We start from the raw sequence: 27348 nt of genomic DNA on the forward strand, positions 1-27348 counted from the left end.
ATAACAAAGAGTTTTTAACAGGGGTTTAGGGAGTGAAAGCATATAAAGCATCACAGCTTAGACGTTTGTGGAGAAGGTATATCAATATCGCCTTTTCCCTTCAGATTTTTGCGATTGATGATCTAAGTAGACTTTAGACTAAGTACACTTTGTGCCGGCAGCTTTGTGTGGGAGGATCCAGCTGTGCCATGTGTGGATGGAGGCAGGCCGAGGCTCCTGGCTCTGGACTCCAGCAAAGGCCTGAGACTTTACAAACTGGAGGCAGCGGAGGCTGAGGAAGTGGACACGGTCACCTGTGTCGGCACCTGTACCGCAGAAAACCTGCTGCAGCTGGTGATAGGCGAAGATCTGAGTGAGTGCAGCAGCACCACAGCTGCCCATCTGAGCACTTTTACATTTTGCAGTGCACAGAAAGCAAGAGCATCATGAATAGAAAATTGAAAGAGATGTTATGCCCTGTTAAGTTTGACTAGTATAAGTGCTAAACTACCTTACTATCATACATCTACAATCTATTCACATTTAATGGTTTCCTTTTTATTGAAGTCACCTTTGGGTTGACTTGCTTTTTTTCAGAACTTTTATATTAAACTGGTTATTGAATCATGTCTGTAATATCTTAATTAGTAGCATTGTAGATTTTAAATATGGGTACTGTCAGAAAATACAAAGGGTATGAACTTAAGCACACAGTCTTTCTCTTCTTAGATCTGACGGCAGTGTTTTAGACATAACCCAGCTTGTAAAAAGGTATTGATTTAGGTCCTGTTTCTTAAGCTCTTCCTTAGAGAACAGTTGTCAGCTCTCATGGGCTGTTATTTCAGATGACAGAAAGTGCTGGTTGAAGTGGTTTGTACAGCTTAAAAGTGCCCCCACATTTGCAGAATGGCTTCATTTCTAATTTTTTGACTGCTTCATCTATTAGTGTGCAATTGAGCCTCTTGTTCACGTTTGGTTATAGGAAATCTCTGAAAGTATCATGCTCTGAAAGCTCTCCTCATTCAAGCATGAATGTCAGCCTCCAGTTACAATGTCCTTAGCACATGTAGGCAGGTCTCTCTTTGTGGGATTCTTGATCTTTTACTATGATCATGTAGAATTTCTGAAGGTATACATACAACAATATGTGGGAAAAATACTGGAAAATGTTTGAGATATTGGTGATTAATAATAATACTAATAATTAATACTTTTCCTTAAAAAAAGACCAATTCCTAATATCTTATTTGTCTTTTGTTGACAGTATGCTTGTGTGTTGGTTGTTCTCTGCAGGTGTGTCCCAGTGCATGTCTTTGATTCTACTGTGGTTTGGGAATGGGAGGAGCTTTGTGCTTCTGAATAGCTGCATTCTGGTGCAGCTTGTCTGGGATGATAGAGGTGCATCTCCACAGGTCCTGGGCTGCCACATCTTGGGCCTCCCTCAACAAGCTCTGGACAACATCACTGACTGCCAGATCTGCAGGGGCACCCTCTTTCTTTTAGCCAACACTGGCCATATATGTATCCTTGAATGGTGACCAACCACATGGACAAATTTTAAAATCCTATAGGAAAGAGTGTGAAAACATCCATTTACCTCTAGGGTGAATGAATGAAATCTTTCTTCTCAGAATACACGTGCATGTCTTTTTTTATCATTGTAAGGACTTAAGAATGCATGTGTCCCATCCAGTTAATAAATGAAGCAAATGGAATAAAACTGGGCATACTATGCATGTATTTTAGTGCTGTCTTTGGTACTCAGGACTAAAATATGTGCATAGTGTGCCTTTATTTAGGATTTTAATCCTGACTTTGGTAAGGGATTCTTGTTGAGCAGCTGAATAAACATTCTGTCTTATTAATCAAATTCAACAGAACCCATGCAGAGAGCAGAACTTTAAATACCAACTTCATTCAGCATCTCTGGTGGCTTTTTGGTCAAGAACACTTGCTCTGCTTTTAACCATAGTTTTTCTTTGTTCTCTAGAGTCAAATGTTTTTTTTTATAACATTATATCAACATTAAGAAAAAGTGTAATGTATTTCATTTAATCAGTGCAGTTCTGTGAAGGATTCTCGGTGGATTGAAACACTTTGGCATTACCTTTTACAAACACTCCACTAATGCATTTGTCTTGTTTAACTTTTTTTCTTTGAACTACTAAAATCCTTTGGAAGCAAGTGAGCAGAATTCCCTTAGTAGACCAAAGTGCATGTGCTGTTCATATCAGGGCACCAGCTGTCTCTGACAGCCCTTGGCCCGGAGAGATGTGAAGGCTAGGCCTGACTAGGTAATGAGATTGAACAGAAGGCATGCAAAACTAAGCAGAGCTCTTTGCTTCTGAGGCAGACTATAGGGAGAACTGTGAAATCTATAATTTATACAGACACTACTGTGGCGTGAGTGAATAACATTTTCCTGTGCATCTTTAACCTGAATCCTCAGATATCTTCGACATGAATGAAGGCAGACATCTGGCTAGTGTGGATTTGCCCCTGTACAATTTAGCTATATCCGGAGAAAATGACTCTGTGCCCCGTCTGTCTTCTTTCAGCCTGTTTCAGGTGTCGCAGGACTTGGCCACTGTTGTGGCTGTCACATGCTTTAACTCTGCAATATGTGTTGATTTGAACAACTATTTCAGGTGAGTCAAATGTACAGGTGGGGGTTCATAGGTTGAGGTCCTTTAGTTCAACCATACAAAAAAAGACCACATTTTCTGTGCGTTTGAAACTTTTTTGCACCCTAGCCTTGTCTCCATGTTTGAAGGACATCATAGTAAAGTGGACTTAGCCGATGTCTCTGTTTCTGCAGGAGGTATCCTGAGCACATGCTGTGCTGCCAGTCCCCCGTTTGCCCACCACTCAGGCCTGCGGGGGCATTGGACCAGGACTGCCTGTCCAGTGCAGCCTACAGCCAAACACTGCTGGGAGGCTCCTTTCACGTAGACCGGTGAGTTAAGAGCTGCCAAACATTCACCACATATGTGCAGTTTATGTTAGTTTAAAGCCATGTTAATTGTACAAACAAATTGGTAAGGAAAAACATTAGTCAGGTAGTATACTGTAAGTTATTTGTTCTATTTTGATCCCAGGCCTTCACAACTAGACCACTAGATTAAATTTAATCCATTTCAGGTTTTCTGAGCTCATACATTAAATCTGTTTGTTAAATGTTCATCTTTTGTGATGTGCTTTTAGTTAAATACAGGTTAAATAAAACAGTGTTTATTGTGGCACCTTTCTTCATCAATGATAATTTGTGCAAGGGCTCCTAAAACTTTTAATGGGTCAAACTACTTTACATTTGGAATCTCAGGTGTCTCTTCTGTCTTCCTTGTAATTCTTCAAAGTCCATGTGAATTAATTTTGTCTGTCTACATGCAAATTAATTAAAACTGTTTCTATTTCTTGACCTTTATAAAGTTCCTGGGAAGCTCGTTTGTCTTTACTGTACAACAAAGCAAGGGCGTCTACACATCAATACGAAGCTGGAACTCCTTGGTACCATGCGCTTCCTCAGGTAGAGGGCAAACGAACAGCAGAAGTTCCATGTGCAGCTTCTCCCTTGGTTTGGGGAGCTAGGCTGCGTAACACAGAGCACAGCCAGGCAGAGTCAAGCCCAGCAGTAAAGGAGGGCGTGATGAAATTTCAGTTGCATGGGGAGAGCCTGGCTCCAGCCTCTCTGGCAGTTTCTGAGTTTTCTGCAGTTCTGACCTTTGTCCTCCCTCGAAGCGAAGAAGCCCTCACTGTGTTTTGGGATCTTCAGAACCAGGAAGTGATCTATCGCCATTCTAGCAGACTCTGCATGCCTGTACAACACTGTGGAGAGGAGCAGCTCTGCCTGTTTCTGAAAGGTGAGATCAGTGCTACGCTGTACACTGCCCATTCTTGACAGTTCCAGTTGTTTGTAATCCTGCCGTAAAGGAAAAACATGTAACAGTTGTCAATTGTTTATCATATTTAAGTAGAACATAAGGAAAGGCTTCAACTGAGAAGATGCTGTTTGGCCCTTATCTCTCACTTAGTCGATGGTATCTTATGCATCTGAGAAAGTCATCCGTACTTATTTTGAAAGACCTTCTAGAGTCATCTTAAAGACGGTACCTTGCAAGACAGTCCTAACTGTGAAACCATTTTATGTTGACCGTGTTGATATTTTTGAGGATTCTGAATGGACGCATTGAAATACCTAGTGTATTCTGAATATGTCATGGCTATACGGTAGAAAGTGTATGCAGAGCTGTGCAGTAATGTCAGGTGTGAGGCGGTTGTCTAGAGCTGTGCTGTGTGCCCTCAGCTGTTGGCCTGTCCCTGCTGCTGTTTGGAGTGACTCAGGAGGAGCTGCTGAACAGGCTGATGGTGTATGGCAGTGCGGGTACTGTGGACTCACTCTGCCACCTCAATGGCTGGAGTCGCTGTTCCATTCCCATCCATGCCCTGAAGGTAAGCTACTGGAGTATGAAAATACTCCTGTAAACTTTTAGATTTAATTCTATGCTTTTATACTATTTAATAAATATTGTCACTATTGTGTTGTTTCCAGTCTAGAATATCAACTAACACCAAATTCTAAAACCCATCAGCACCTCTAATAATGCTTTTACTAGACTTGCCAAATGAGATAGCACCTTCAATTATTTTTCAGGCTGGCCTGAAGAATCACCAACTGGATACAGTCGACTTTTTCCTCAAAAGCAAAGAAAATATTCTTTGTCCACCTGCGAGTTATACTTTACCAGAACAATCTGTGATCATTCCAACTCATTCCCAGTTGAAAAGTAGGTATTTGTCAGTTGCTAATCATGAAATGCAATGAATCATGGTTGCAGTTTAATAATGGTGTAAATCCATCTATCGAAAGCATGACCAAACACAGCAGGTTGCATTATGTCAGGTACATATCATGCTACAGCTATTATATGTCTTGTTTCTGTACTGCAGAGAATCAGCTAGATTCATGTGAAATTGAGCATTTCTGCAAATAACTCAACTACCTTTCCATGATTAGAAAATCAATATCACAAAATAGTCTTGACAGACTAAATTTATATAAAATGTATAGTATATACTATAGCACATGTAGAGTATAAGGTTATATAAAAAGAAAATGTTCTTCTCTAAGCCTAATTCATTTTTTACTTAATGAGTAGAAACAATTAAAATAATAAGCATCACAGAACATTACAGTGTGCTCGCTAGCTGTACCCACATCCTGATGTTGTATAGCTAGAATTAATCTTTTTGCACAAAAATGCATTAGAGATAATGGAGAGGACTCAGAACATATTATGGCACTAATCATTTCATAAAATGTACCTGCCATCATAAATCACTGTCGGTGTTGATGCATGAAAGATCCATTAATCTTTCTGCTGGGAAAATTGCCTAATGCAATAATGTAGTTAGCATTAAAGCATTGACAGATTTAACCATCTTTTGTTACGTGTCTCTGTGATAATTGTTTTAGTGGAATGGAAAGCAAGTTGATGTCTGGGAAAAATTGAGAACATTTAATTCTCTAATTGTCATTTTATACTGGTTTGGTTGTATTGCTCTCCAATTTTGTATTTGTAGTTATACGTTTCTATTGTGCCTGCTTTCATGTTCGCTGCAGATGTGGAGGATCTTTGTCCAGCACTTGATCTCCTGTGCTCTGCCATCAAAGAGACCCACTCAGAAGCCCAGAGCAAGCAGTTCTCAGAGCAGCTGCTCAACATCACCATGACATTCCTTAACAAGCAAGTCAGGGAAATTCTCTGTAGTACAGATGGTAATATCTCTCTGGCTCATAAAACTTTAATAGAACGTGTGGCACTATTATGCAGACTGTAGTTTTCAAACCTTTCTCTTTCTTCTTTCTGTATCTCCTCCATCATGTGTTTTGTGTGACTTTCTTTTTGTTGGTGTTGCGCCAGATCTTTGGGGGATTTGCTGTCACTTTTATATTTCCCGTGCAAATGTCAGTAGAATCATCTGTGAGATGTTTTTTTCCAATACGCGTTGATTGAACAAGCTGGGTAGCCTCACCGGCGGGAATTTAAGCAGAAACAATGACGGATCTTTGGTTTTCACATAAAACATAGTTCGTGAAAGGATAAGAGACAGGGAAACAACAATCGAATCTTAACATTTATTAGTACCCCACAAGGTTAAAGAATATTTTCAATTTAATTGTTTCAGAGCTGATATTGGTCACAATGTATTGTATTCTCAATCTAAATTCAGTGACATGGGCTGTATTTTCTGCTGTGTTTCCTTGGGTCAGAGCTGGATGATTGTCTTCAGAAGTGTGTGGATATTCTGAACAAGTACATATCTGAGCTGCGCATCTTCATGAAGAAATTTCCTTGGACTACTGCTGTGGGGACTTCAACCCTCAGCTCTGACCACACAGAAGGGAGTGGTATTGGTCTCTGGCAGAACTGGCACAGACTGTCCACAGAAGTGAGTTTGACTGGGGACAGGCTGTACTGTATATGTTCTAATGTATATCTTCAGGAAAAAAATGGAAAAATGATCTTGGCCATCTCAGTAACATGGGCTCATTAGTGGGAGTTTAATGATGCATGAATGCCAAACAAATGAGAGTTCTTCTTTCCCTATACCATTTTTGGTGGTAGTTGTATCTTCAAAAGAAGCTAAGTAATTCCTTAAGTTGACATTTTTTTTATTTCAGGCATTTTCAAGTTATGTGCAAAGGTCTATTTCACTTTCAATCTAAGAGTTACAAAAGTAAAAACAAATGCTGGAGCAAGTATAATTTCAGAGTTTCAGTATAATTTTCCCTCTGGAACTCAAGCCACAGTCAGGTGGGGTATGCATTAGGGTAATATCCTTTTAACGCTGCATTTGTATTAATGAAGGACTGCTACTGTGTTCTTTCGTTTTTTCCAGGATGTCGTTCAAAGTGCTATCATGAACAATGATATCCCTCAGGCCCAAGCCTTTTTCAGATCTGTGCAGAATCCAGCGGAGAGGCTGGAGGACCTGCTGAACATGGGGCTACTCTGTGCTTTGCGCTGCCTGTCCGGGAAAGACCTGTGCCAGGCTACAGCGCTCCTGAGGAACATGGTGAGTGACCAGCAGCTCTAGCAGGGTGCCTGAACACGAGTCTCTATCAGTGACTTGTCAGTTAGTACAGTACCTGCAGTATTGAACCTGAATGGCTCTTGCAGAATGTAGATCACTTTTGAGGCTTCACTCACTATCATGGCATACACGTACAGTAACTGTTAGGATTCAGTCCCTAAGGGCAGAATCTAATAATCACCGTTCTGTGAAAAGAAATGCCATTCTGTTTTCTTTTTAAAAGTTTGATTTTTGAGAAACAAAAACACAGTTTGCCTTTTATAGATGCATTATGTGCAATACTTATGTACAGTGGTAGAAAAAATATTTTGGAAGTAGGTCAGCTATTGTCCTTAGTTGATCTAAACAACTAGTCATCTTTGGATGGCAGAGTGGCATAGTGGTTAGCATTGCACTTTGTAGTGCTGGGGCCCTGGGTTACATTTCTGGGGTGCTATCTGCATGGATTTTGTACGTTCTCCCTGTGTTCATGTGGTTTTCGCCAACAGTCCAAAGGCATACTAGTACGTTAATTAGCTTCTGGGAAAACTGGCCTTGGAGTGTGTTTGTGTGTGGCTGCGTCGGTCAGTCTGCTCTGCATTGGACTGAGGTCTAGTCCGGGATGTACCCTTCCTTACATTCTTTGCTTGCCGAGATTTGCTCTGGCTTCCCCGTTATTTGTGAAATGGATGGATGGAAAAATTTTTTTTAATTTTGCAATTTCTTTTTAGTGTTGCAGTTTTTCATTGACTAACCCACTTTAATGTGTAAAAATGATTTGTTTAGGGTTTCAATGTGAAGGAACAGTTGCACACCATATGCCTCTATACAGATGACAAGGACTTGAGGGACTTTGTGGTACGTATTTCCATTTATAAGCTGTGAAATTCAAGTTCCTGAGAAACAGTTCTAGGAATTGTTAGTATTGGGGCTATGTTAGTATTTGTTGGTAGCGATTAGGAGTTTAAAAGGACACAGTTTCCTTCTTTCTTAGGTGGAAGAATTACAGAAGCAACACTATTTACCAGATAAGGAACAGAGAATGGTGAAATTTATTAAACAGGTCGAAAGCTTGTGTTCATTGCCAGCTACCAGATGCAAAAAGAGCCAGTCAAGGAGAAGGTGAGATTGTGGTGTTCAGTTGCCTTTTACAAAACATATAAACTTCTTCACTGTCTTTAAGTATTTTTGTTTTCTGCATTTTAAATCTGTGTTGATCAATGCTGACTTTGTAGTCTACTTTTGCATATTAAAAGGATATGCTTTTTTGGTATCCTTGAGTTTATTTTTTGGCCTACACTTCATAACTTTTCAGACGTTTGTGATTAACAGAGAATAAAACCAGGTAACAATAAATAAATATTGTACTAACAGAACAATATTCACAGTAGTTATTGCATTCTGACTTGGGATGGATATTTGGTTTGTCCATTGCGTTCCTTTTAACGATTATTATTCTTCCTTGTAGACTCTTACAGATGGAGCACATTGACCCGAAACATAAAACAGTTCTGGAAAATTTGGGGAACCCTATTTCAGAGCAGAAGGCATCGTGGGCCACCTGCACAGGAATCCTTCTGGACTGGGCCAGGCACTGGGACCAAAGCCTTCAGAAGGCCATCCTGCTATCCCGACTGCCTGAGGATGGCAAGTTTTTGCAGTCTTGTTGGGTTTTTTAGTTTTGTTCGTTTCAGAATCAAAATGACACAAATTAGCCTGTGCTACCAGTCTATACTGACTTATCCCACCACCTTCATACATGCATATTTCTGCAGCTGGCTTTTGCTTTATTTATTGCTTAAGAGAGTATCTCCAAGAATTACAACATTTACTGAAAGCTGCTTCTATTTATAAGACACTAATTGCTTTTAGTTTTGCCTTCTGCAAGGGAGGTTGGATATGTTTAAAGCTGACAGCTATACAAAGGCCTAGTAAAGGTTTGGTACAAAGGATTAAATATTGACATATGTACTCTTTCATAACACTGTTACACTGCAGTTTTTACCATTTTTTGAGCTGAGCTGGTCATGGGCCTTCCTCCATCAGCCACAGTAATGGAGCATTTCGGTCATAAGATCCAATCCATTTTTTTACATGGTAAATAAAATATGGACTCATCTGCGGAACGGCCTGCACATTGTAACAACAGAATATGAGATCCTGAACTGGAAGACAGGAAACAGGTGCCATAGAAACAAAGTAGCTTGTAATTAAATTGTACATACTCCTGTTAATGCAGCAGCAGACCTTATAACATCTAAGATGTCCATGTAATTGCTCATTTAATTTCAGGGTGTTGTATAATAATAGTTTTAAAAACTAAGCATTGCATTAAACATCCACTGTAACACCTGAAGAGAACATCAATATCAGTAGCCCGGTAGCAAGGGACATAATTACTAATTATTAACTGAGGTACCTATAGTACTTATATCTTGTCCAGGAGTGATTGACTGATTGTATTATGAAGGTTTCACGCTAAAGTAGGTTGAATGAAACAACTGTGCCTAAAAATGTAAGTTGCACTTCTTAAATAAGGGACTGGGTTTGACATGGAGCCACATATCTCAATTTACTGCTCTCTTTTCCTTTAGTGTTAGACCATCCTGTACAAGACCTTAACTAGCTTTATAAGATTTCTCATTATTTTTATTTTGAGTGAAAAAGATAAGAGCTGCTAAGAGCAATACTTTTTATTTGTTAATTTCTTGATTGAATACATACAGTAAATAGCAAGTAACTTGAACATGGTGTATTTTTTAACAGCTTTGTAGTCTAGTACACAATAAAAATATTTGTTTGTGTTGTGAGGACTTATTATAGCAATAGGAAAATCTAGATCATTCCTGTAGCTGCTGCAGTTGTCAATATCCTAGTCTAATCTTTTTGATGGGACTGTATTTGTACAATGGGCTGTGTAACAAATCCCTTTTTGATAACTTTTGTAGATTGTGTGATTTCAGTTAATGTTCTATTTATTGTGTAAAAGTAGTAGCACAGATTTAGCTGGATTAGTTATCTCTTCTGCAAAACCGAAAACACCATACAGAGCAGAATGCTCTATACAGTACATAGCTGTATACTCTAGTCTGTGTCTCACCTTTTAAAACAAATGCATTATTATTTTCAATCTTTTTTCACAATGCAAAAAAAAAAAGTTATTTTTAGTTTTGCTCTCATTGAAAATGCAGGTATGCTTTTAAAATTAATCTGAAAGTATTTCATCAATACATCTTGGCTTATTGCAAGAAAATGGTTTTGTGGTTTTGACGCAATTCTCTATACTTGAGAATGCCACACCTTCATAATTACAGAAAATCAGGAAGAAAACCAACATTGAAAATAGTCATTTATTTTCCCCCTACCTAGCTTTAGATTCCTGTGACTCTGCTGTGCTGTGGAGGTACCTTACCTCTCTCCATGACTGGCCAAGGATCTCCCAGTGGATTCAGAGCCTCCACTTCGTGAATGGAAAGCCTTCCCAGCCCACGCAGTGGCCAGTCCTCACAGCAGACACTGTCGATCGCTCCACTCTGTGCAGCAGCTACATGAAGAACGAAATACTGGACCTGCTGGCAAGGTCTAAAAATGATACATTTATCTCTCTGTCTGGTGTGGAAGACAAAGCATTTTGCATACTGTTTGTAGCTAACGGTAAATAGGACAGTTTTAATGAGACAGTTGTATCAATATTCTTGTAAACACAGGTAGTGCACATTTTATTAACATTTTTGATAAAACATGTGGCTCTTATTTGCAGTTTGTAGAAACAATTATTTGTTCTTTAATCGGGGTGTATCTTGGTGTGGCTCAGTGCAATCTGTCTTTATATTTGTGGCTTGTCTTTGTTGTTGCTAGGGGAGGGGTGTTCATTCAGTCTGAGTTATCAGACTTTGAGCAGGTGCTCTGGAGGCTCAGCCAGGCAGGGGGTGTCATGCAACAGAGCCCCCCAGTGCCACAATACCAATCTCTGGGTGGCCCAGACTTCCACACCCGATTTGTGCTCTACTGCCTGGAGAACGACCTCAAATACCTGCTCTATGTCTATCTGGAGCATTATGAGTAAGTGCCTGGAAAGCATTACATATTACTAAACTATCTTAACTATTCGCTTGCAGTAGTAATCTGAAGAAATAAAATTCTGCATCTAAGCCTCCCATTGTATTTAAATGTTTACACTGGTCTTGCCTAGGCTAGAATTTTACAGTACTTTGCACTTCCCCTTCAAAAATAAAAGATCACCTTGATGTTTTGCTTTATTGTTTATCAGAGTAGCCTATATTCCAGGTTTCCCTTAAAACATCAAGGGCATTTAAAGGTTTTTGCAGGGCCTTGGCAATAGTAAGTGAAGAGCAACTAAATATACAACAGTGCCCCCTGGTGATCCGATAGCATGAATTTTTTAAATCCTGCTGTTCAGAAGCATAAGATCATTATCATTTACCAATTCTGTCTTCTCATATTAAGAGATTCCAGAAAGATTTTCTAAGCCTGTTCTCTTTTAAATAGAATAATGGCTTTTCTTTGTGACTTTTTAAGTTTGTTATACCCCGTTGTGATAATGTCTTCTACAGCTTAAATCCAAGAAACTGTGCTGTCCTGGCTGACAAGAGCTTATATGAAATTCATCCATGGTTCGAAATGCTTGTGAAGATGCAAGAAATTCCTAGAAACCCAACAGGTACATCTCAGAATGAGACTGAGAAATATTCTTTTATTACTCTGGTATTATTATAAATTTTAGTTGAGCAGAAATACATCACATTTATTAACAATAACTTTTTATTAATTTATGTTTTCACATACTCAGTAAGCTTACACACTCTCCTTAGATTATATATTTGTTCTTCCATGTGTTTGTGTTTTTTTGACACCAGCGGCCAAAAATTAAGCACTTTGTTGGCTTTGTTCATAGATCCTAGTGTCATTTTCCAGTCCAGCCTGACCAACGCTCAGATCCTGTTTCCCAGCAGTCAGGCCAGTGTAAGCAGCATGTTATTGGAGGGCCACAGCCTGTTGGCACTCTCCACCATCATGTTTGCACCTGGGGGGTTTGACCAGGTGAGAACAGTCCCTTCACTTCTCTCACTCTCATGTTTCATCACGGTTCTGCTTCTTCATGCAGAAATATAGGCATCAAGCTGCTATGAAAATCCAAGCAGATGTAGAAATGGATGTTTATGTACCACTTGTATCAAACTATTTGTACAAAACTGTGTTCATTTAATAGCACATCTTAGAAACAATATACAGTAGATGACCCATACATACTGTATATAAACAATATAGATGACCTAAAGGAGGTCATAGGTGGAATTCTCAATATTCGTGATTTAATAAAAAAGGAATTATCATGACCTGAGTCTTTTTAACTTCTGTAAATCTGTAAATTGAGCAGTTTGAAGTAAGGATTTTCTCCTCCCCAGGTTGTCAGTCAGACAGGGGAGGGAGACGATTCCCTGTGGAAAGTGGACCTCCAGCTGCTGAAAATGGCCCTGAGCCCTTATCCTAAGCTCAAGTCTGCGCTGTTTCCTCAGACCAGTTCCCGGGGGGCCCCCCCTTCTGACATCTCCATCTACCACCTCTTACAGGTAGAGGCCTCGGAGGCAGTCTGCATGTTGTGACTCGAGTGGACGTGCAGTGAGGCTCTTTTGTAAGCTGCATGCCTGAGCTAATACAGCTATCTTAGGAAAAAGGAAATTAAAATGAAAGATTTTCTCCTTTCTTAAACTTTCTATGGCTGTCTTTACTTTTCATGCATTGGAACAGACTGTTCAAATTGCACCTCCCTCCAGAAACCCAAACCTAGATTGACATATCTTAACATGGCCTATTCAAAATGAATAATGCTAATTGTTATTCTTAACTAGTTTAGTTAATGATGCCGATTAAGAAATAGACAAAATGCAGCAGGAATTGTATCAGAATAGAACAAATAAGGAGTAAAGCTGGCTTTTAAGTTGGTTTAATATTAATACTGTATCATATCAAGGCATAGTTAAAACAGAGTCTATTTTCTTTTTTCACAATTTGACTTGTGAGTTACTTTTGGAAACCTTAAGGATCTGTAATTCGGTTGAAAGGGCCCCCTTGTTTAATCTTGCTCTTTCTCTCACAGTCTTTGCACCCTTTAGATCCTTCAAGGCTGTTTGGATGGCAGTCGGCCAACACGCTGGCCACTGTTGGTACGTGTTGCACACTTCTTCACTGCTCCACCTCTGTTGTCTGCCGCTTTCTGAGTCCATCCTAGCAATGTTGTCCTTTCCGTTGTGTAACAGACGCATCAGCTGAGCTGCCTCACTTCTCCAGCCCCCACATTGTTAACAAGTATGCTGTGATCGAAAGCTTGGATTTCCTGTACTACCTGCGTCACGGTCGCCCGTCATTTGCCTTTGGGACTTTTCTTGTACAGCAGTCGTCAAATACCACTTTTTTCAGGGAACAGTAAGTATATTGCAGGACCTGGAGAAACTATGCAAACTAGCATTACAAGCACACTGGAAATAAAGCTTAATAACTTTGAAATGCTACAGATCAATTTTGCCACTTAGGTCTATTCATCTTGCCTGCCAATGGCTGCTGGTAAATACAAAGTGAAAATGTTCTTCAGTCAATAAAGTGCCAAAGACATCTATAGCTTCTAGGATCTGGCCTTTTATGTTATCATTAGAGTACCAATTCAACTAATTGCTTCATGTCCGATAAAAAGAATTAAAATGATCAAATCACAGAGAATAGTGATTAATGTTTTTATTTTTCAGGATCATTCTTGCAGTTGACCAGGCCTATATTCTGGGACTGCTGCACTTTGATGTCCCGTCTGTCACAGCTGCTTGTGTTGGATTTTGTGAATTATTGGGTGTCAGTAGCCTGAAGCTTCGGGTTGATTTCAAAATCTTAAACCTGATCTTGAAGCATTGGACTGGGAGCTCGGAAGAAAGCAAAAATGCGTCGCTGAGAGAGTTGTTGGGTAACTATTTTAAATTATGACTGCTTTGTTAGATGTTTTAATTAAAAGGATATACAGGCATTATCAAAGTATAATTGTCTCCTTGCCGGACATAATTGTAAATAGTATGATGAAAAGACAAAAAAAACAAAGTGGGTTAAGAATAAACTCATTATGCAGGACTGGTTTGTGTATTATGGTATGCTTGTAGTATAGAAAATAATTTTGCTGCTAAATTATACTAATTACCTTGCTCGTTTAAAACAGCATTTTATGTCTAGCATAGCTTCCTGAGAAATTCCTGTTGGTTGTATATATGCTTATGGCCCACAATTATTGTTAAAATTATAATGTTACTCTGTCATTTCCCCTGTTTTAAGTTGAAAAAGGAAGTTTGCTTGTGGAGTCTGAGAGGCAAGCAGCTGGAGAGTTACTGATGCATTTGGAAGACGCTGTGAAGGGCAGTATTGACAGAAAAGGCATCAGTAGGTGAGGAGGAAGTGGCGTGTATACTGAACATGTTCTAAAGCACACCTGGCAAACTCCGTCTCACAGAGACCAGTTCAAATAGGTGTACTGTATGCTCTTCAATCGGTAGAAGTTTAACAACAATATCGAACTTGCAGTGAAAGAAGCATTTGGCTGTGTTTCTTTTTCCATTTGTCTCCATTAGACCACGAACTTGTAATCTCAGTAAAACATTTCAATTTTAACATAACTATAAAGGCAACAATTGTGAAGAATGAACAGCTAACTTAAATGTAACATTGTTAAATCAAGAAGGATGGCATAGCATGTATTTTCATCAGCAAAGTGTTAAAGAAATATGGCTGTGAACAGCAGCATAGGATCCCCTAAGCCCCTGGGCCCACATAGATCGATCATTTCTTTATTAATATTTTACGTCATGCCAGCAGCCTTATCACCTGCAACTCACACCTGGCAATCCACTGAATGTCAGCAGGTGTGATCCTAGCCAGTACCTGGATAGGAGACCTCCTGGGAAAGCTAAGGTTGCTGCTGGAAGTGGTGTTAGTGGGGCCAGTAGGAGGGTCTCACCCTGTGGTCTGTGTAGGTCCTGATGCCCCAGTATACTGATGGGGACACTATACTGTCAGAAGGCACTGTTCTTCAGATGAAACATAAAACCAAGGTCCTGACTCTCTGGGGTCATTAGAAATCTCAGAGCATTTCTTGAAAAGTGTAGGGGTGTTACCCTGGCATCCTGGCCAAATTTTCCATTGGCTTTTGCCAGTCATAGCCTCCTTCCCCTTCCATGGTAACAACAGCTCCATTAGCATGGCTCCATCATTAATCAAATCATGTCCCAGGGAACAGAATATGATCATTTCATTGAGGGAAATCACTCCCATGTTAAAGCACAGCTGTGTCGTGCCTTCCCTGCAGATCCTCTTATGAAGCAGGTCAGGAGTGGTCCCTGGTGGTGCAGTTTTCTCAGCTGCACAAGCTCCCTCTTACCTCTGTGTACCTGCAGGCCTGCGCCACAGACAACCAGTGGCTGCATTTCCTCATCTTCTCTCAACTGCACAGCTACCCTCCAGAGCAGGTGAGCAGCCACCAGGAATTAAAAACAAATAAACTGGCAAGATTCCCTTTTCACATAGTACTTTTAGTTTCTTACTGTTAAAACAGCTATTGATGGATATCTTTAATAAATATTACTAATAGGCTAACAGACGTTTTTTAATAGAACACATATGTATTGTTTAAAGCATTTTTTTTGGGTGCAGTCAACATACCCTGAATCGTGAGGAAGAAGTGACTGTGCTAAAGTTGTTAAAATCAGGGTGGCCATACTTCCATTATGTCATTCCATGTAATGACCTTTTCTGTCTAATTTCTTTTGTGGTCCCCCATAACAGAAATAACTTTTAATCACTCTTCTGACTGTATTTTTCTAATCGGTACTGCAAGAGAGCAGTCTTAGCTTTAATAGGTAGGCAAAAGGCTCTGCCCAAAGCACGTTGTCATTGCTCCAGTCTTCACTAGCCATTCTGGTAGTTTTAATTCTACTCCAGCTTTATAACCCTTCTAAGGTTCCTTAAGTAGAGTGCATTTGAGAATTATGTCTTTTATGTTAAATTGCAGAAATATGTTAAAGTATAATTTCTATCTTTAGAAAAACATTCCTTGAATTTATGTGTTCTTTAATCAACTTTATCTTCCTAAAACAGAAGTCCGTCTGTGTCATCTGCAGTTTTTAATTAGTATTTGTTTATGTGGCATGGGCCATGTGGCTCTAATTAAATTTCTTTCAAAATGAAAATTAGTGACCTTTCAGGGTTTTTTTTCCATTTTTGTCCAGTTTCGTTATTTCTACAGCAGGCTTGAAGACCCTAGTACTTCACTGTAAAAGATAAGATTATTGAATTTGGAAGGGACAAAACTACTGTGGCTTCTATTCATAACTAGGTATAACATAAGTAATAGAAAATCCTTATATGTGGTTCCTCACCATTTAATCTTTTGGACAATTAGTAAGTCTATGTTGTTTGGATATTTCTCCATCCCAGTTGTGATTTTGGTGCCTTCTGACAGGTGCGGGCTTTGACAGCACAGTTCAGCCCAGAACTGCAGGCTCACCTCTCCCTGGCCTTTGAGAATCTGCAGCTGGTATCCCAGAGGGAGGACAACAGAGACCAGACCCCCACCGAACAGGCCATTCTAAAAAGTGAGGCACAGCCTCCCAGGGAGCTCTTCCAGGTGCTGTTACAGAGCCAGGACAAGCCCAGTGCATGGCGATACCTACTGTCTGAAGCAATGCACCAGCACTGTCCTGTTCTCACTGTCATTGCAGCCTGCATTGAGGTAGGTCAGCAAAGACACTAAAAGCTACTACTTTGAACAGGGTCCTTAAAGAGAGACCTTCGTGACCAGGTATATAGATGCATGCAAATATATTTGTATGTGTGTAGTATACTGGAAATGAGAACAACCCTTTGCATTTTTATATATTAAAGCAAATACTGTATATAAGAGCACTGTTATTTCAATTAAATTATAGTTTAATTAAAAAGCTATTTTTTTTACTGAACAAATTAAACAAACCAGTAACTGACTGGCAGTGCTGAAGAAATAGATATTCTCTGCCATTGCTTGGAGACAATGTTCTGAAATTGTATGTGTTTTTCCTACGGCAGGATGTCAGTTTACTCCAGTGCCTCTGCGTTTGGGTTTTAACCTCTGTGGATGATGACATCATTGCAGAAGCCACAGGTCACATAAACGAGTGTCTAAAGCAGCATGAGTGGAACCTCCATGACCTGTCAATCATATGGAAGACTCTCTTGAAAAGACAAAATGCAAAACCCCTTTTAAGAGGCTTTCAGTTGTTTCAGAAGGTACCATTGTATTCCTTATGTACTGTATCTAAAGCCAGAAAAGTCACAGGACACATACTGTATATTCACTCCTGGTACTGTAGGGTCACAGGGTTTCCTGGTTTTCATTTGATCTTGGACTCTGATTGGCTTTTATTTGAATAAATTGTTCTCTGAAACCTGGTAGTCACTGACAAAGGGCAATAAATTCAATTGATATTGCTTAATGTTTTATGTTGAATGCTTTCCTGAGAGAATTCTGCTGTTATTGTGTAGAACCCTATTTAACTAATTCCAGCCTGTTTTGTCTCCTTCACTCCTTGAGTACCCATTGGCTTTCAGGGATTTAATGGGTAGAGCAATATCTTATGTGTGAATGCAGGGTGCTAATTCTCATAAAAATGGTTAAATTATAAGTTAAAGATTTAAATTGTTACCCATGAAGTACTATGACATTTGATATAAGTAGGAAAAATAGTCTTCACCTTTTCAAGATGAGTGGGTAAAGTACACTTTTTATCTCTTTTCCAGGACTGTCCTCTGATCTACATGTTGCAGATGTATGAATTCTGCTGGGAGTACAAGAATTATGATGAAGCAAAGAACAGACTGCTTGACTTCCAGAAATGTCTGATGAATGTACGCTTTTGATTTGATGTTTTCTTCCTGCAAATTGTCAGTCTTCATTAGCCATCAAATTCGCTTTCCACTACTTTCTTCTAATAGCATGGAAAGGATTGTGGCAGAAGACTGTAATCACCCCCAAATCTAGAAAAATCCAACTTTACAAAAAGGATAACAAGACTGTTATGTTTTTTACATTCTACTTAGTATTGAGTGAATTATATGTTTTTAGCTTCCTTAATTAAGGGCACTTACATCAGTACATCTGTTCTTATAAGCCATGCTTATTGTAGTGTTTCTGCGGTTATGGCTCATTTAAATGTCAACTGAAGCAACTGCAAATATTTAACCATTGCAGATCTCTGCAGAACTTACCACTCCCCTGCAAACAGAGTTCTATAATGTGTCTTCTGCATTTCTAAACCCCATAGGAAACAAGAGAAGTTTTTTTTTTCCCCCACAATATTTCGTGTTATATCCTAAATTGATTATAGTGTTAAATTATTATTTATTTCCTCTTACTGTTATTAGTCCAGCCATGGCTCAGGGAACGTGTGCTTATTGCAGTGATCTTGTTTTTACAGCTGAAGACCAGCACTGCCACGACTTCTCCTGTCATCCCAGTGCAGTGGGCTGAATCGCAGGCCTCCTCTCTCCTTCACATCATGATTCTGCAGTGTGCCACACAGTATGAGCTGAGGAAGTTACTGCAGCTGCTGGCGGACATGGAGAGATTTCTCAGGTCAAATGGTAAGAGGCCTGAAGCAGAAGGGTCCGTAGTCTGTGAACTTCTTGGAAAATACTTAGCCATTGTTTACTGAACTGTTCCCTTATGCGACAGGGTCATTTGTTTCTTTTTTTTACAGTTTGTCTCTTATAGTCTTATAGCTTTGTGTTGGAAAGGAAGCGTGAAGATGCAGAACCTTGCTCAAGACCAAATACATTGTAAAAAAAAAAAAGAAGAAAAAAAGTTATTTTTTTTAAGGATTCTGGACAGGCTAATAATTATTTACATTTTTGTTTGTTTTTTCACATTGAAGAGAACATTTGTTTTCCAGTTTCTTTTGCTTTTTATTGGATCCATGTTTTTGAACTCAATTTTCATGTGCATTATGATAATATACTGTATGTGCATTATTATTGATTCAGTAATTGGCCTCTGTAAACTTATTGGTTTGATGATATTGTGTGTTCTGTTACTTCTGTAGGCCCAGACTTTAAGAAGCTTAGCCTCCTCAGTCAGATCCTACAGGACACCCCTGTGTCCATCAGCCACTCACTCCTGGAAGCGTATTCTGGGGAAACTCTGCAGAGGGAGTGTTTGCAGATCATGGAGGAGCTGCAGCGAGAAGGCCTTTTCTCCTCAGCAAGACAGGTGGCTCAGTTAGCTGACCTGCCTACAGGCAGACTGGCAATTTGTGAAGTGAGTCATTCTTCAATTATTAAGTGTTTACAAACAGAATCATTTCATGTTCAGTAGGATTTGGTTTGCTGCTTTTGCTTCCATTGTGATAACTTTAGGATCTTCTTGTATATTTTCACAGGTATTACAGGACCTACAGAATTTGAAAACCAAGAGACAGTGGGAGAGGAAAGAAATGAGAATCGCTTTCTGGAAGAAGTGCCATGACCGATTCAAGAGCAATGCCATTAGCAACAAGGAGGTCTCCGAGTTCTTTCTGTCCCAGGCTGAAGCCACTGTGCCTCTGCAGGAAGGTACAGCTGAGGCTGAATTGCATTGTATCCAGGAGACGTGCCTCCTGCTGACCATGGCAGGACACTGGCTCTGCAGGGAAGATCCCTCACCTGTCCCTCAGTTGGAAGAGATGGAGAAGAGGATTTGGATATGCCGGATCCGCCAGCAAGCTGTGTTGACTGCTATGGAGAAGGAAAGCATGTTTTTTCTTCCAGTTTTGAATGCAAGTGATAATCCATTTGAAGACCTAATCAAGGAATTCTCCTTTTCCAAACTGGCAGCCCTAAACAGACCTGAGTATTTACAGCTAGACGGTCTCCCCTCTGATAAAAGCTGCAAGACTAGTTTAGAGAGCACTGAGCTAGAAGCTCTGAGTGCTCTAGTTGGCCAGCTGCTGGATGAGGGTAATATTAATGAAGCCAGTCGCATCTGCCGCTACTTTAATTTCTACCACAGAGACGTGGTGCTGGTTCTGCACTGTAGGAGTCTGGCATCGGGCGAAGTGAGCGCATCTGATCTGCAGCCTGGGGTTCAGACCATTCTTACAGCTGGGATATCCGTGGGTTCAGAAGGCCCCTCAAAGAGACCATCCTTTCCCAGCAGTAAGTATAACGCTTGAAGGAAAAATGTAGTACATGGACTAAACTGTTTGTCTACATGTTGAGCTCAGTTGCCTCAATTACATTTTCCACATGAAAGACCTGGGATTACTGTATAAACATTCTGATTTGATTTCATCCACTGTTGCTCAAAAATGTGTCGCAACAGTAAGATACATTTTTAATTTCGTCAAGTTTTGGAAATATCACTGTAAACAATGAATAATAGAGATTTTATCAAATCTACGTTTTTCTTTGGAAAAAACTTAATATGCACGAGATTTTTTTTAATTTTAGGATTTTGCATAACCTTTTAAAAAAACTAAGGGCTTAAATTATGTAGCATAACTGTGCTTTGTATTTCATTTCCATAGTTTGCCACTGAGTAGTTTCCTTCAGAGGTATTTTGAGAATGTGACTCATGCAATTCCAGAAGTGGACAGATTGTGAAGATGAAGAAAAGTGACTAATCCAGCTCTTATGCTCAGGGATAAGCATGTGTGGGTTTAGTCAATTGGAGTGTAGACTGAGACTCATGGTTAAGCCCAGGATTTGAAGTGTTCATATTCACACAGCTGGCAGTCTGGGGGGCCAGTCCTCCTTTGTGGGGGACCCACCACCAGAAGACCAAGTTGTGATCGATCTGAAAGTACTGGCTGATGAGTGTTACCACGGGAAGAACTACTGCAAACAGGTCCTCAGCCTGTATGAGCTCTCCAAGGTACCACTTCCATCCACAGTTTTGTTTGGCTGTGGGCTGATGTTGTCATGGTCTAACATGTACTTGCATACAGTATGTGTGCATGTGATTTGCATGTATTAATTCAAATTGACATAATTTGAGGTAATGTACAGGCCAGTTCCACTAAAATTCTGACTGAGACATGCGAGGCACTGTAGATCAGAAGCTGTGTGTTTAATTTCTTCTTCCTTTTCTAAGAGATGTTTGGTTTATAACAATATGGATACGCAGTTTTGTTAACAAAAGCTTAAATAGTAAAGTATGATGTGGTAACATGGTGTGCAATACTGTCTAGGAGCTGAAGTGTCCCTACAGTGAGATCTCTGCTGAGGAGTCAGAAGTTGTACTGTGTAAGGTGCTGTTGTCACAGCAGCCAGATCGCTACAAGAAAGCCAAGGCCTTCATCACTGTCCAGAGGATGCAGGCCGAGACTGTAGCAGAGCTCGTGTCCAGGGAAGTGGTACAGGGCTTACTAGCAGATACACAGGAGAGTGAACCAGGTGAGACAGTCTGATTTTGGTTACATGACTGGGCCCCTGAAACTGCCTTTAAATCCACTTCAGGGTTTGTTACTAACATTATGTATTTTTTTATCTCCAAAAGGCATTTTGACATTCTTTTTTGCAGCTGATCACATCTGGTAAAAAATCTGTTTACAAGATTCATTTTTAAGACCTGATTAATAATATTTTAAATCTGATATCTTAAGACCCCAGTCGAGGTACTGTACAGAAAATGATTAAAAATAATAATTAAGTAATCAGCACCTCATTTTAATAGTTGTAATATATGATCCATTAATGAAGAACAGCTGTGGTTGATCAGCAGTTGATTTTTAAAGGGAAAGGTTAAATACAGTAAACTGACATTTAGTTTTATAATAAAAGCTAGAAGCCCTGTGATATTGTGATGACATTTGTATTGCAGTTAGCTTATAGTCTGATCCTAACAAGGTAGTGCAGCAATTATAAAAATAATTGGTTGATGTTTTGTGCTTATAGTTGGAAAGCAGATTTACAATCCCAGTGATGGCAAGGAGGCATTCCTGCAGCTAGCAAAGCTCTGTGGGGACCCGAATATTGTGGGAACCAAGCTGCTGGATAAAATCTCCTCCGTTCCCCCTGGGGAGCTTGGCTGCAGTAAGATATGGTTGCCTTTTAAAAAAAATGACTGTATGAGGAAAAAAAAATCTTAGTCTTATCTTTTGGAAATGAGTTAGGGTCACAAAACATTTAAGCCACTGCTAGTAAAAAAAAAACTGCGATCCAATTATCCAATCATTAACCTCTTGATATTTGAAAGTTATGTTTCCTTGAATACCCTCTTTTATGTTGTTAAGTTCATAGCTGCTGCGTGTGTTTTAAGTGTACTGGAATCATTTCCTCTGATAATTCTGTTGTATGTTTAGGCTGTTTAGATGCACGAGCAAACTCAAATATCAGGATGTCATGCATCATCCTTTGCTGATATTGTTTTATGAGTTTTCATAAAGGCTTTGACTGGTACCGGTGTGCCGTCAATAAAATACATTTGTGCTCACTATGTTCATATACAGTAGATGGTATACAAAAGGGATTCACCTATGCTGTAATATCCTTTTCTGAGTATTTTCCAGAGTAATTGTTTTGCTTCAGTTTTAAGTAGTTATATAAAATCATGAACCACTTCACAGTCCAACCTTTAATCTTTATTTTTACATGCTATTCTTTTCTTCAGTTGTTGAGCTCCTGATCCTGGCTCATGACTGCTTCAGCCTCACCTGCCACATGGAGGGCATCGTGAGGGTGCTCCAGGCTGCCCGGCACCTCAGCCACACACACCTGGCCCACAGCGAGAGATACAGCCTTCTGGTGAGTGAGACCCCTGTTCTCACACACATGCGCAGCAAAGCAGAGGGGTACAGCCTGTAGTTTGGTTTATGGGCCCAGTGAGACCCTGATCCAGACCTTCAGCAGGGGTTGTTGGTAGATCCTAAGGATTCAGTCTAAAAAACATGGCTTAACACCCACCTTTTGTGCCTTATGAAGTGAAAAAAAAATGTCATAAACACGTCTTCTCAGAATGGCTCATATCAAAATGAGCAAATTTATCTCTAATAAAAACAGACAGCAGGATATTTTTTGTCCTGTGGCATAATACTACAACACCTTTTCTTTATTCAACTTTTAAGTTACAATGTATTATTGTAAGAATTAAGTTATTGTTTAAAACAATATTAATTCCTAATTTTTCTCTTCATTTAAAATCACTAAGGTGATTGTTTTTTTTATTTCAGTTCAACACATTCTGAGTCCCTGTCAAAGTATACAGTATATTAAACTATACTTTTATTCCACTCATTGATGATATTTATTTAGTGAGAACATTAATGTGTTTTTCCCTCTTGTACTCTTTAGGTTCGCCTGCTCACTGGTGTTGGCAGATACAACGACATGACTTATGTCTTCGACCTGCTTAACCAGAACCATCGTTTTGAAATGCTCCTCAGGAAAAAAGTGCAGTCGGTTAGGAAAAAATCTTTATTTCTTTTATTTCTGTAAAAAGAAGAAACTGTCAGATAACCAGCTGAAATGTTATATTGCACCGTATAAGTTGACTATAGTGTTATGTTCAAGACCGATGTGTAAACCTTTCTTGAAACCTTGTTCAGAATGCACTGAGGGGGATTTTAAACTGTTTAAATAACTAACAATGACTTGTTGCACTTCTTCCCTAAGAATTCCACACTAAAGACGGCTTTGTTGGACTACATCAAGCGCTGTCACCCTGGCGACAGTGAAAAGCACAACATGGTGGCGCTGTGTTTCAGCATGTGTCGGGAGATCGGGGAGAACCACGAGGGTGCTGCCCGCACCCAGCTCAAGCTGATCGAGTCCCAGCCCTGGGGTAAGGTAAAAGGGGAGAGACACTGAGAAAGGGGATGCTAGAGGACGAGGAAACATTTCTAGAATGGGGTTGTTAGGAGATTCAGATGGCATTGCAGGAAAAGACTGGATACCTCTTAACCAGTACATCAGTAAATCACTACAGATGCAGCACCCTCAGAACACACTGCTAAGATTGCATGCCTATGGACACATAACTGCATACCTTTTTATCTGTGTAAATTCAGAAGCATCGGTTCATTTCTGTTAACAGGAAATACATTTATTTTTAACACAGCAGTGACGCCAGAGCTGAAGAATTCTTTGAAGAAAGTGTTAACACTTTTAAAGGATGCTGCAGAAAGTTTCTCTAAGGTATTGTTTTTGACAGATATTAAAACTTAAAAACATGTTTTTTTCTTTGAGCAGAAGTGATTTCCATGCCTTTTTATCCTTTTTAATAAAAAGCTTCTTCTTACAAGCTCGAATTTCAGTATAGATCACACATGTTTGACATACTGTATTGTATTATTTCAACAGTGGTCAGGTACAATATGTACAGTATGTTTAAATTGACTGCTGCAGAGCTGGAAACTACATTACAATGTTCATTAATTATTAATGATGGAGAAACAAAGATAAAACAGAAACCTGAGGACCATGAAGTTCGGAGTTCATATTATGACATAAATGTTTTATTAAAGTGGAGCACTTTTGAGTTTGGGTCACCAGTGCCCCCTGCCCTAATTGCTGGAAGGTGTGCCACCCCAACAGGACTCCTGTGTGCGTCAAGGCATGCGTTGTGTGAAGCTGGCCAAGCTCGTTGCCCTGCAGCTTCATTTCCTTAATCACGGTCAGGAGCACCGAGTCATCAACTTGCCCAAGACGGACCTGCTGGATGCCATCATTTCCCTGCCACGCTTCTACCAGGTACTGCTTTAAGAACAGCCTGAGCCTGTGAGGTATAGAAATCTTTCAATTAAAAAATGACCTTGCACTGAAGATGGAGAGTGAAGATGCTACAGGTTGATCCCTGCTACCACAGTGTTTTAAATGCAATTGGAGCAGTACAGCTGGACTATTTGACAGTGTAGTAACTTACCCTTGTAAAGGTAAATTGTAGATGTATTTTACATCATATGGCACAACTCTCCTAGCACCTGAGGCAGATCATTCTGCTAGGGCAATGAATGATTATACTATTAGACTTGCAACATGTTTCTAATACGTTGCGTGGTTTTATCTTCACAAATTCATCTTTCTTAATATTACATAAAAATGAACATTTACTGTATATCTACAAGCTACACTTTCACTAATAAAATTTACACTGCGCAAATAAATCATGAAAGACAAATCGTAGATCATAACTACTGTATAAGGAAAGGGTTTACAGGAAAGGCAATTTGAATCACAGCATTTCCAAAACATATTATATGCCTAAATACTGTACACGTGACACCAAAAGTGTGTGTATCTTAACATTGAACTTTTCTTCTTAAGTCTTTTGTTGTAGCAGAAGCATATGATTTCATTCCTGACTGGGCTGAAGTCCTCTATCAGAAAGTCATTGTCAAAGGGGATTTTGCCTACCTAGAGGAATTCAAGCAACAGAGACTTCTGCAAGCCAGCCTGTTTGAAGAAATATCCAAAAAGTATGTACAACTGCTATTTACAGATAAAAGGTTTCCTCTGCTGTAGAGGTATTTTATGTTTAAATGAGGCCGGCTAAAGAATATTAACGCATTGAAAAACTAAAAAAAAAAAGTGATATTTTGAAGCCTGATTGGAAAAAAACATTTCTAAAAGGATGTCAGGATGGAAGAACAACAAGTGGCTTTAGTAGAATTAGTTACTGTAAGTAATTACAGCTGATAAATCTAAGTTCATCTTCTCTGTCCCAGAGTTCTTGCTATTTCTGACCTTTGTATTCATTCTAGAAATTCATTGTCTTGGTAACTTCAGTGTTACTTGATATATGCGTTTCTTTTTATCTTTAAAAATTGCACCACCTTGTGTATTAATCTCTGCAGAAACTGTTTTTAAACTGGGACAGTAAGGTGCCTCCACACTGGACTAAACTATAAAATCATATTGAAGAGCTGATTTTGCAATGAGAGTATTCACCTCAGCAGCAAGAGAACTGAGTGATATTGCTTCTGTTTTGTTAAATTAGAAACCTGCCCTTTTTTGGGACATTCAAATGGACTTGATGGACTGAATTGCCTCCTCTTGTTTGTAACCTTTCTTAAATTCTTAAATTGTTTGTTGTACAACTGGAAGAAGACTGATTCATCTCAAGCAAGAAAGGCTGACATGCTTCAGCATCGAATATAAGCCCCAACTAATCCTAGGACTGTGGTATTTTTTACGTTGAGATATAAAAATTAACAAAGCATTTGTCAAGTGTTTCGGCTGTGGAGCCACTATGCCTTCCTCTAAATCTTTTTTTAGATCTCTTCATCGTTCCTTCTCTTCCTCCCTGGGCTACTTGCCCCCCTCTCTTACTTAAACCAGCATTCTGTCTCTTCACAGCGATCTGGTCCAAGACCAGGCTATCTAATCAACCCCCTATTCCTTAACAGATGTCGTCCTTGTAATATACTTACACCCGAAGAAGGCTCCACAGGCGAAACGTTGTGTTTTCTTCCTTCTCATTTCAGCATGGAATAAACCTATTACTTGTTCTTTATGCAATATTGTACAGTCATGCAGAAGTGATCATATCTAATTGTCAGATACTGTTTATATAAAATTCAAACAACCATGTCATGAGTTGAAATTGTAAGGCGCTTTACAATGTTTTATAGGAGCGCATTAGCAAATTAAAGGTAATTCCATCCAGAAAGCTATATATTAATAAGAGCACAGTTAGAAATTAGTGAGATATTTTGCTATATAAATACTGTTTAATTTTTTCCAGATTCAAGCACAGCAAACCACCTGCCAACGCGAATCAGAATTTAAAGAAGTTGCTGAAGTACTGCGAAGACGTGTATATGTGTTACAAGCTTGCGTATGAACATGGGTTTTTTGATATTGCTAACATGCTTTTGCAAGATACAAAAACTAGCTGTTATCTTAATGACCGACTTGCAAGCTGAATAAAAAGAGAATATGAGGTAACATCCATTCACTGGAAAAAAGTCATCTCATCAAATGTATATAAGGAATCCAAAAGTTAAATCTTTAAGAATAAATGCATCTAAACAACATTTCAGTCTGCATTTTCTTTGTCCATATGCAAATCTGTGCTTTTGTGAATTTACAAATATAGATTTTATATTTTATATTTTAAAACGTGCTGTTGCAATTTAATTAAACAATTGTCTCATTGCTAACAACCTCTTTGAACCCCTTCAGTCTGGTTTCAGATAATGACACAGTACAGAAATTGCCTTTGTTAAAGTTATTTACGATCTTCTTGTGGCTGTTGATTCCAGTTCTATATCCTTATTCTCCTTGATCTCTGTGCTGTGT

The 27348-nt window shown here is 39.3% G+C and overlaps 1 protein-coding gene across 1 annotated transcript in view; it reads left to right on the forward strand.

Moving 5' to 3' along the window:
- The window catches only part of spg11 (SPG11 vesicle trafficking associated, spatacsin), a 28134-nt gene extending 1051 nt beyond the window's left edge, over nucleotides 1-27083 (forward strand). The window contains exons 2-40 of the mRNA XM_069190593.1: nucleotides 162-352; nucleotides 1273-1500; nucleotides 2429-2627; nucleotides 2798-2935; nucleotides 3409-3839; nucleotides 4283-4428; nucleotides 4631-4763; nucleotides 5600-5755; nucleotides 6251-6429; nucleotides 6880-7056; nucleotides 7840-7911; nucleotides 8048-8175; nucleotides 8522-8700; nucleotides 10423-10633; nucleotides 10912-11115; nucleotides 11628-11734; nucleotides 11969-12114; nucleotides 12480-12644; nucleotides 13172-13238; nucleotides 13332-13497; nucleotides 13815-14023; nucleotides 14383-14491; nucleotides 15410-15569; nucleotides 16562-16831; nucleotides 17164-17364; nucleotides 17875-17982; nucleotides 18552-18717; nucleotides 19176-19390; nucleotides 19512-20265; nucleotides 20838-20983; nucleotides 21300-21504; nucleotides 22006-22143; nucleotides 22721-22854; nucleotides 23401-23508; nucleotides 23722-23890; nucleotides 24167-24243; nucleotides 24643-24798; nucleotides 25372-25523; nucleotides 26792-27083. Of these exons, the coding sequence (XP_069046694.1) occupies nucleotides 162-352; nucleotides 1273-1500; nucleotides 2429-2627; nucleotides 2798-2935; nucleotides 3409-3839; nucleotides 4283-4428; nucleotides 4631-4763; nucleotides 5600-5755; nucleotides 6251-6429; nucleotides 6880-7056; nucleotides 7840-7911; nucleotides 8048-8175; nucleotides 8522-8700; nucleotides 10423-10633; nucleotides 10912-11115; nucleotides 11628-11734; nucleotides 11969-12114; nucleotides 12480-12644; nucleotides 13172-13238; nucleotides 13332-13497; nucleotides 13815-14023; nucleotides 14383-14491; nucleotides 15410-15569; nucleotides 16562-16831; nucleotides 17164-17364; nucleotides 17875-17982; nucleotides 18552-18717; nucleotides 19176-19390; nucleotides 19512-20265; nucleotides 20838-20983; nucleotides 21300-21504; nucleotides 22006-22143; nucleotides 22721-22854; nucleotides 23401-23508; nucleotides 23722-23890; nucleotides 24167-24243; nucleotides 24643-24798; nucleotides 25372-25523; nucleotides 26792-26972 (7081 nt within the window). The 3' untranslated portion in view covers nucleotides 26973-27083. The remainder of the gene's footprint in view (nucleotides 1-161; nucleotides 353-1272; nucleotides 1501-2428; nucleotides 2628-2797; nucleotides 2936-3408; nucleotides 3840-4282; nucleotides 4429-4630; nucleotides 4764-5599; nucleotides 5756-6250; nucleotides 6430-6879; nucleotides 7057-7839; nucleotides 7912-8047; nucleotides 8176-8521; nucleotides 8701-10422; nucleotides 10634-10911; nucleotides 11116-11627; nucleotides 11735-11968; nucleotides 12115-12479; nucleotides 12645-13171; nucleotides 13239-13331; nucleotides 13498-13814; nucleotides 14024-14382; nucleotides 14492-15409; nucleotides 15570-16561; nucleotides 16832-17163; nucleotides 17365-17874; nucleotides 17983-18551; nucleotides 18718-19175; nucleotides 19391-19511; nucleotides 20266-20837; nucleotides 20984-21299; nucleotides 21505-22005; nucleotides 22144-22720; nucleotides 22855-23400; nucleotides 23509-23721; nucleotides 23891-24166; nucleotides 24244-24642; nucleotides 24799-25371; nucleotides 25524-26791) is intronic.
- Nucleotides 27084-27348: the final 265 nt, after the last annotated feature.

Source organism: Lepisosteus oculatus, chromosome 5 (assembly GCF_040954835.1).
Source record: "Lepisosteus oculatus isolate fLepOcu1 chromosome 5, fLepOcu1.hap2, whole genome shotgun sequence".
NCBI classification, from domain to species: Eukaryota; Metazoa; Chordata; class Actinopteri; order Semionotiformes; family Lepisosteidae; genus Lepisosteus; species Lepisosteus oculatus.